Source organism: Daphnia pulicaria, unplaced genomic scaffold (assembly GCF_021234035.1).
Source record: "Daphnia pulicaria isolate SC F1-1A unplaced genomic scaffold, SC_F0-13Bv2 h1tg000153l, whole genome shotgun sequence".
Taxonomy (NCBI): domain Eukaryota; kingdom Metazoa; phylum Arthropoda; class Branchiopoda; order Diplostraca; family Daphniidae; genus Daphnia; species Daphnia pulicaria.
The window spans coordinates 1-10,115 of record NW_025804841.1 but is presented as its reverse complement, the minus strand read 5'-3'; the positions used below and the strand labels follow the sequence as shown (position 1 = coordinate 10,115).

The following is a 10,115-nucleotide window of genomic DNA, read 5'->3' as shown; positions in this document are numbered from 1 at the left end:
ATTAGCAATCGTTTCATTAAATTGAAATTGTTGACCAACACTTACGTAAGACCAAAGGTCTGACATTTTGTTATTTAACGACCGTTTGTTTGTTCACCTTTTTCATACCGTGCGACTGTCCATTTTATACCGCAGGTAAAATTAATTTTGCCAATTGAAACGGGGGGGGGGAGTGAAAGGCATTTACTAAAGATAAACGAGATGCGTAGTAAGCGTTTCATTCTCGGGTTGATTTATTTCATTTCGAGCTGTGATAGGAAAACAAGTTGAGAAATTTTAATTTTTTTGGGGAAAATCAATTAATTTAACGGCAATCAAAATTAGTTTTTCACGTTCCCTGCCCTTTTTTTTAGAGATAGACACGCGATTTTTCCTGGACGATTGCACAATTAAAATGTGAATTCATCAATAAAAAAATTATTTGGAAATTCTATTCCGTAAGTGAATTAGAGACGAATAAATTTTCTCTCATTCCAAGTCCACCCCCTACAACACACATATTGTAAATTTGGCAAACAAATTTGGTTTTCTTCTTGTCACGTCCACATTTTTATAGGTAGAAAATAGAAAATTGGTGTGTGCATTATAAATGCATAGTTGCATCCACTGTTCAATTTTCGTCAAGAAATTCCCCCTCCTCCCCGAATTGGAGTCGATCGAATTTTTTCCCCTTCCCTATTTTTTTAGTCCCAAAATTAGTTTTTTGTTTTATTGATTTAAACATTTTTATTTATTTGCTTTTTTAAAATATCAGCTTAAATTTTTATGCGATTTCAAGCAGTGTCCGGCAATCAAATTGAAATTATTTTTGTAGGGGGGGGGGAGAGGCTTTAATCAAATTCCCTGCCCTTGATTGTGCAGATACTAAATATCCGTGAATTTTCGTTGAGTCATACAAAACTATAATGAGTATGAGACTGTGTAGAAATTTTGAGAAAATTCCAATCGGTTAACAAATTAAAAGTAAATAAATTTTCCCCCATTTCTAGTCCACCCTGCATTTTGTAAATCTGGCAATCAAAATCGGTTTTCCCCTTGTCGCGTCTAGAGTTTTGCAAATAGAAACTTGAAAATTTGTTTGTGCATTACAAATGTTTATTTGCATCTACAGTTCAATTTCCGTTTAGAAATTCGCAATCCTTCACGAATTGGAGTCGAACGAACTTCCTCCCCTTCCCTTATTTTTCTCATCCTGCGACCGTGAGAAGGAAATAATTTAAAATTTAATTAAATAAAATTGAAATAGTAGAAAACTTCCTTAAAGATAAACGACATGTGTAGACGCATCGTTTTTTATTTAATTTCAAGCGAAATTTAAAAATTTAAAAATAAATCAATGTTCATATCTGGCAATTAAAATGAGTTTTTCACGGCCCCCTCCTTGATTTTAGAGATAGACACGTGATTTTTTGTGGACGAGTGCTCAACTGAAATTTGAATTCATCAATAAATAAAAAAATTAATTGGAAATTCCGATCCGTAATTGAATTAGAGGCGAATGAATTTTCTCCCATTTGAAGGCCTTCTGTTTTTTGTCAATCTGGCAATTAAAATTAGTTTTTTGTTCATAACGTCTAGAGTTTTGCAGATAGAATTTTGAAACTTGACTTGTGTATTCAGAAAGTGTAATTACATCCACAGTTCAATTTTCGTAAAGAAATGTCCATTCCTTAATGAATTGGTAACGAATGAGTTTATTTCCTTTCCCCCTTAAAATTCCCTTCCCCAAAATTCGTGTCGACGTTCATTTTGCGAATTTTGGATTTTGAAGTCCAAACCTCAAAGGGACGCCACAATTTCCTCCTCCAACATCAAACCCGTGAAATGGGTGGCGTGGCCAACGCTGTCATACAAATACGAGGATGAACCTTCGTACCAAGGATAATTAATCTCCACCCAAAGTTGATCGCCTTTTTTCAGGTTCAGCGTCGACTGGAGGGACAACGGGCTATATTGATCAGCGGGGCACTTACTCTCTATAACAGAACTCAATCCGATTCGATTTGATCGACTGTTCAAATAAAGAATAATATCTAAATAAGAAATATCAAAAGAAGATCTATAATCTTCAAGACGCGCCACTCCCGCGAAAGAGAAAAAATAAATTCCCGGTCGCGGTGCCGTGAATTTCCCCGATGTCAAATTCATGGCGTTTCCCTCGTTCACCACCGCCAACTCGAACGTAATCGGAGTTGAAGTTTTGTTAAAATTAGAATATCTCTGGACGTAGAAATGGACGGGCGCCGATTTGACGTTGGCGTATCCGATCCATTTCTGTGTGTCTGTAAACAAAGAATTAGACAAACAATAATCAGTAAGTTACGTAAACAAGTCGTACCATTTTGATTAGCATTGAAGTTGCAGTAAATCATTTCCATCTTCTTTGATCCTTTGACAGAAAAGAATCCGCTCAGTTTATGTCCAATTCGCTGCAGATCCCAACATGAGGTTGGCATTTGACCAATGTCAACTTTTTCATTCGTTCGGGCTGTTAAAGTGAAATTCAGATTGTTTTCATGGTGTCACTTAAAACAATTCTTTCAGATTTTACCATTTAATTGGGTCGTCAAATCCACAACGGCGGACTTGGTGCTGTTCAATTCCGTTCTCGTTGAGGCCAAATTTGTTGTTGCAGTTTCCAAATCATTTGAGGTTGCTAAACCAACTCGTTTGATCATATTAAAACAAGTTAATAAGTTTAAAGAAAAATGAATAATACCTTTAAGTTCTTTTCTCAGATTGTCTGCGGTGACTTTAAATTCGAACCCTAGCCGTTCCAATTTCGCTACACAATTACAAAACAAAATGAATCTAATTTCTTTTGTTTTTCGGTCGATAATTCAATGTTTCAGCATAACAGCTGTGAAATACCGTTTAGTATTGCTGATAAATCGTCGACAGTTTTTCTTAAATCAGTCCCCGTTTTCTCCAATTCGGTTTTAGTTTTCTCAAGTTCCTGCCTAGTCTCTAAATGGAATGGCATCATTAATGTGTTCAATTTCCCGTCAAGTTATCATTTTCAATTCAAAAATAATTCTTTATATACCCTCTAATTTTTCAATCAAATCTGTCATATTAATTCTTATGTTTGCCAATTTACTAATACTATAGTTTTCAAATCATTTAAGGTTGCTGAATTTTACCTTCCAGTTCCTTTTTCAGATTTTCTTCAGCAACCTTTAGTTCCTTTTTTTCTTGACCTATTCGTTGAAAGTTCGCGTCACACTCTAAGAAAAAAAATTAATATAATTTTTTTTTAAACAAAAACATTTAAGAAAAATTTTAATTTACTTTTGAGTTCAGTTGACAAATTTGCGGTCGTGATTTTTATTTCCGCCAACTCTGTTTCAGTCAAATTTATTGAACAAAATTTTTGCATTTGAATTTTTTGCTAATCAGTATGTAACAATGAAATACCCTTTAATTTTGTAGTATAATTATTGACATTGGCCATGGTTTTGTCCAACTCGATTTTGCTTTTCTCCAACTCCTGTTTAGTCACTTCAGTTCAATCACAACATATTTTTAAAATGCTGTTTTTGTTTATTCTTAAATAATTAGAAATACCTGCTAATTTATTAGTCAAATCACTCTTCACATTACCCAGTTCGGTGTTCGTATTTACCAAGTTCATCACAGTTGTCCTTAAGAGTTCTTTAGTATCTGAAATGAGATTGCAATTAATCAATTGTTAATTAAATGAAATGTTTCGTCAAAATGCCAACAAAAACCTTTGAGCTCGTCTTTCAGATTGTTCAATTCGTCGGTGATAGTCAATCTTGCACGTTCCATAACTTTAATCGGCGCCGACAGTTCGGCGGTCGTGTAATTGACACGAATGTTGTGATCCTGAAACGATTGAGAATCACGAAATGTGTCCAAATTGATTCTGCTCAGTTGCATGGGTTTGGGCACGAATTTCTCTCCGTCCCATTGGATGTGATCTCTACTTTCTTGCAATAATTTTTCCACGTCTGCTGTCAATATTTCGGATGGGCGGGAAAAGGAATCGTTCCATAGTTTCCCTGAAATTGTTGAACTGATTCTGTCCACGTCAGCCCAACTATTTGAGTCGTAATTGTGTTGGATTTTTTCTTTATTCTCTACATTTCTATTATGTTCATCTGAATTTTTCTTTACGTTTTCACTCTTCTCGTTTTCTTGTTCGGTATCGTGCGTGTTACTAATACCTACTGCGACTTTACTGTCATCATCAACACCGCCACTGACTTCCGTGTCAACTGTGCTGTTGGTATTCGATGTATCATCGCGAGTTTTATTGCGGCTGGTTTGCTCTTGGTCTGTTGCTTCTGATCTTCTCATTTCATTTTCATTCGCATCGTTCGTTTGATTTGAGCGACCAGTTTCTCCATCCATTTTTACCTCCTCGTCTTGATTACTCGAATTTGATATTTTTATGACATCCGACTCTCCGCTTTTTGAAACATGTCCGCCAGTTTCTTTTGAGTTTCCTTGTCCAGTTCGTTTATTAGTCTATTCAAAGTTTTCGTCGTTTTGTCCGGCTTGTAATTATCTTCATGCCAGAAAACAGAGTCCCACATCTTGTCACTTTGATCTTTGATGGTCGTCCTGGATGTGACCAGCAAATCTTTTAAAATATTTAAAATTTGCGATTCCGTGTCCGGAGACACGACCTCGTAGTCGTCAAATGTATCCATTCGAATTTTGGTCGCCGTTTCTGTCAACATTTTTTTCTCATCGCTGGCCGTTAAAAAAATTTCTTTTTTGTCTTTAAATTTCTGTAAAAGAGTAGAAACCAATTGACCGGAAGTGACGCTGTCGATGCTGATGGTCGTATGTTTAGTTTGCGACGTCTGCGATGACAAACTGTACAGGAGTTTGAAATGGTCAAATTGTTCGGGATTAGATCGCATTTCGTTGGCCAGTTTGTTGCAGTTCTTCTGGTCATAACACGAAAGAGAAAACCACAGGGTTTTGCTCTCGTCATAATTGGTCCACTCTGAATACAGCCAATAATCCACTGTGTGTCTTTTGCTGGTGAGAATAACCTTCTCCAAGGGAATGACTTTCACTTTATCGGATTGTATTTCTTGACCTATAGATATTTTCAAATGTTTGAGCACTGCCTTTTGAACTTTGTCGTTCCAGATTTCCACACGAAATCTCATCTCTGGTTGATTCGTGACGTTGTTGTAGATACTAACGGCAGTGTTTTGGTCCAATAGCGCAAGGGGAGAGTAGAAATATTTTTTCTGGCTGGCAGTTGTCGTTACCTTGTGATTATCTGCGTGTTCGTAAATTTCAACGAGAAAGTCGCCGTACTCCATGAAAGTTAACGTATCGGGTGAGATTTGCAGTTTCTCCCAAGAAGAAGAAACGCCGGGGTCGATTGATTGGCAATTACAGAAAAAGGCAAAAGCCAAAATGATGGCGAGGATGATTTGCATTGGAGTCATAGCCATTTTGAATCAAAGTTTTTCGTTTTTTATTGCAATTCAATTGAAATTCAGTTACTATTTTCCGAACCAATTTTCCGAAAATTAAAGAAAACGTACTATGGTAAAAAAGACCGACTTATCTTAAATGGTGAATGGTGAACATATACCGAAACTAGATTAATTTATTGTCGCGATTGTCGGCCAATATTTCAAAAATGGGAACTCACACTTTACTGCGTATTCATAAAGAAATATAACGACAGACTAATTCGATTTGGGTTCGTTACAGAGTCTTGCCAGTGGGTAATCAAGTGTGTCGACTGTGTCGTATTTACGCGATTGACAACTATAAACAGAGACTGTGTAATTTGATATGTTTTCGGGTGGGAGCAGAACGTAGGACCCATTCTGGATACGCAAACAGATTTCGATCTTTTCCAACCAAAGTACCGTGCAGAAAAATGAAATAGAAAAAAAGATGAGAGGAAGTCTGAAATGACACAAACTAAAAAACGGCACCGCTGCTGCACTATGGATCGCATCAGGTTGTTGCTGTTGTTGCGATTGTCATCTACTGCTTAAATCCTGTGCTGGCCTAATCTTTGCCTCTCGATTGCCTTTATTCATGTCGTTTTTACTCCCGCAGGCAGGTTACGGTGGTGCTATGGATCCGCTCCTTGGAAATTGTATCCTGAAAACTGTGAAAAATGCAACCCCGAACAAGCAGATCTCCAACCAATATACCCTCCATCCATCTCATTGCTGTTGCTGTTCCCACAAATCCAGCAGCGAACACTGGAATTCGTCCGACATGATGCGTGAAATCTCCAAGTCTTCGGTGGTGTCTGCAATGAAGAAGAAGTAAGAAAGGTAAACAATTTTTTTCTGGTTGGCAGTTGTCATTGCCTTGTGACTATTGGCGTGTTCGTAAATTAGAAAGTTGCCGATACTCCATGAAACTTAACGTATCCGGTGAGATTTGCAGTTTTTCCCAAGAGGAAGAAACGCCGGGGTTGTCCGATTGGCAATTGCAGCCAACGACCAAAACAAACTGACGAAAATTTATACCATAGCCTATCGATTTCGTAGCCATTTCCATTCAAAACTTGAATGAGAAAGAATTGATCTGTAGATGGTGAATGTATACGGTGACCAGTATTAGTTCTATTTGACACTTCGACGTATGTTTCAAACTAAATGAGGATAACTCACGAATTAATGTGTATTCATACTGAAAAATCAGGCAAACTCATTCGAATGGGTTTTTCCAGAGTATCGGCATTGCGTGTGCAAGTGTGTTGGGTTCGCGATTAAATTATTTACTTATTTATTATTCGTTTGTTCGATTAAAGTCCAGCATCGAGTGGACGGCTAAACAGATGTGAAATTCAATATTCCTGGCGGGTATAGTAATCCCGGGCAAGTAAAATAAAACGAACTAAAAGCGGCTAAAACATCAGAGAGAAATGCCTCAAATTTTAGATTAAATCAGTATTGACTGTACCACCAACACTGAAGCACCATTGATAATGGCAGATTGCTCTTGTTATTATCATGGTTACTTTTGTAAATTGGCTGGCCAAATCCAAACGTCACGTAGGAACGTTACGTCAAACGAAACGTCACGTCAGGAATTTATAGAAGTTAAACAAGATAAAAACAAATGAAAGCGTTTCATTTTCGTGTGGATTTCATTTGATTTCAAGCTGCGACTGCCGTTGAAAATTTCAATATTTAAACGAATTTGATGTGAATGAATTTTTCCCCACTTTTAGTCTACCCTGCATTTTGTCAGGCAATCGAAATCGGTTTTTACTTGTTTTATACTGAAAATATGTGGCCTATCACAATTTGAGCTTTGAATTGCTCAGCTGTTGGCATTGACATTGACGTCAACGTAATGTGAAATCATCACCATTGAGTCATCAAACGAACGTGAATGACCGACCAGGAGATTCATCGATCACCTGACATTTAAGAAACAAAAAAACGTCATCAAAGGCAGAAGAATTTTCGTTTAATTAACTAAACACTACATGGTTCAATTCAAATGTTGGTCTCTCAACATTTTGGTCTTTCAATACTGAAAATTTTCGTCTTTTTTTTTACACCGCAGTGACGTGGCTGTCCATTTTCGTGCGGGAGTAACCGTGAAATTCACATTTTTGATTTAAATGAAACAAAAATGTTTGGGGGAGAGAGGGGTTGGAATCAATTCCAGTCCCCTGCCCATGATTTTGCAGGTAGACGCGTGAACTTTAGTTCAGCAATGCACAACTATAATGAGCGTGGAACTGTGAAAAGATTTTGAAAAACTTCCAATCGAATTAGAAGCGAATGAATTTTTTCTCCCGAATTTAGTTCACTCTGCATACCTGGCAATTCAAATCGGTTTTTTACTTGCCACGTCCATATTTTTACAGATATAAATTTGAAAATTTGTTTGTGCATTCAAAATGTTTATTACCATGCACAGTTCATTTTTCGTAAAGAAATTCCCACTCCTTAATGAAAAAAAGTCGACCAAATTGTCTACTCTTCCCACTTATTCTTTTCTCGCCTCCCATCCTGCGACCGTGGGAAGAAAATGATTAAAATTCAATAACATCAAATTAAAAATTTTATGTGTAGAAGCAACGTTTTCGTGTTGATTTCAAGCGAAAAGTTCAAATAACTAAATAAATTATTTTTTAAATCTGGCAATCAAATCGAGTTTTTCACGTCCCATGCCCTTATTTTTGAGAGATACAAAAGCGAATTTTTCTTGACGAGTTGACAACTGAAATGTCAATTCATCAGTCAAAGAATTTTTGCAAAAATTCTGATCCGTAAGTGAATTAAACGCGAACGAATTTTCTTCATTTCTAGTTTACCCTGCATTTTCTAATTTGGAAATCAAAATCGGTTTTTTGCTGGTCGCGTCTAGAGTTTTACAGATAGAAACTTGACAATTCATTCGTGCATAATAAATGTTTAGTTGCATCTACATTCTGCAGTTTAATTTTCATCAAGAAATTCCCTCTCCTTAATGAATTGGAGTCGATCGAAATTCCTCCCCTTCCCTAATTTGTTCTCCCATCTCACCATGTGACCGTGTGAGGAAAATAAAAATAATAAAAAATATAAATATAAATTTTGAAAAATTTCAAAAAAAAAAATGTTTACACGCATCGTTTTCGTGTCGATTTCAAGCTGAATTTAATAATTAAAAATCAAACCAATTTTTATATCTGGCAATACAAATTAATTTTTTACATCCCCTGCCCTTATTTTTTTAGAGGTAGACAACTAGACACGTTAATTTTTCTGCACGAGTGCGCAACTATGACGCAAATTTATCAGTAAAAAATTATTTGGAAATTGCAATCCGTTAGTGAATTAAAGGCGAATGAATTTTTTCCCATATCAAGACCTCCCACTTTAGGGTCAATCTGGATATCAAAATTGTTTTTTTGTTCATAACGTCTAGAGTTTTGCAGATAGAATGTTGAAACTTGGCTTGCGTGTATTCACTAAGTGTAATTTCATTCACAGTTTAATTATTGGTAACGATATGCCCATTCCTTAATGAATTGGACACGAATTAGTTTATTACCCTTCCCCCTTAAAATTCCCCTCCCCTAAATCTCGTGTCGACGTTCATTTTGCGCATTTTGGATGTTGAACCTCAAAGGTACGCCACAATTTCCTCCTCCAACATGAAACCGGTGAAATGGGTCAAGTGGGCACCGACGTCATACAAATACGAGGATGAACCACAATAATCCATATGCACCCAGACTCGATCGCCTTTTTGCAAGTTCAGCGTCGACTGGAGGGTCAACGGACTCATTTGATTAACGTTGCTGTTACTCTGAACATGACTCTGCCCGATTAGATTTCCGTTCAAAATAAGAGTAGAAGTAAACCAGCAACCAGATGAATATTCAAGATGCGCCACTGCCGCGAAAGAGAAAAAATAAATTCCCGGTCGCGGTGCCGTGAATATTCCCGATGTCAAATCCATGCCATTTCCCTCGTTCACCCGCGCCAAATCGAACGGAATCGGAGTGTTTTCTGTGAAAAATGAAGAATTTCTCTGGACGTAGAAATAAACGGGCGCCGATTTAACGTCGGCGTATCCGATCCATTTCTGGAAACCTTTTTGTTAATTAAAGAATTAAAAAATAGATAATTGCTACTTAATAATTCGTGAGAATCTAAAACATTTACCCGCATCGTCAGGGAGTTTAGTGAAATCGCAGTAAATTGATTCCATCATCGCCGATCCCATGACGGAATAAAATCCGCTTAAGGTGTGGCCAATTAACCACAAATCCTGGCACGACTTTGGCAGTCCACTGAAAGTCACTAAACCGGTGCACACGAGTCTGCCCAGCGTGTGGACGCCGGATGAAGTTTCCAGTTGAGTTCGTCCGAAATTCAAACGAGTGACGGGCAGAACATTTTTGTCGGTAATGACACCTGCAAATGAAATTAATTTTATTCATATTAATTATGTACAAACGTGGGAACCGTAACACACCGTCGTCGACTAATTGAATTGGTGAAATCGTGTCGCAGTTGCATTTCACTGCAGAATCGACACAGTTTCCATCAATTCCGCACTGGCAGGTGTGAACTCCGTCCGTGTTATTTCCGGCCCAAAAGTATTGCGCGTTTTCTTCTCTGTCGTTCCACCAGGAATAGGCGACG

General features: G+C 37.3%; 1 protein-coding gene and 1 pseudogene across 1 annotated transcript; both read right to left on the bottom strand.

Moving 5' to 3' along the window:
* Positions 1–1,483: 1,483 nt before the first annotated feature.
* Positions 1,484–5,774, bottom strand: LOC124319332 (annotated as a pseudogene).
* A 3,071-nt stretch (positions 5,775–8,845) lies between these two features.
* LOC124319333 (complement C1q tumor necrosis factor-related protein 2-like) lies at positions 8,846–10,109 on the bottom strand. The gene is made up of 3 exons (XM_046782839.1): positions 9,946–10,109; positions 9,633–9,884; positions 8,846–9,560 (listed from the first exon to the last, which is right to left on the bottom strand). The coding sequence occupies exons 2-3, from the start codon at positions 9,691–9,693 to the stop codon at positions 9,088–9,090; spliced, it is 534 nt and encodes a 177-aa protein (XP_046638795.1). The 5' UTR covers positions 9,694–9,884; positions 9,946–10,109; the 3' UTR covers positions 8,846–9,087.
* Positions 10,110–10,115: the final 6 nt, after the last annotated feature.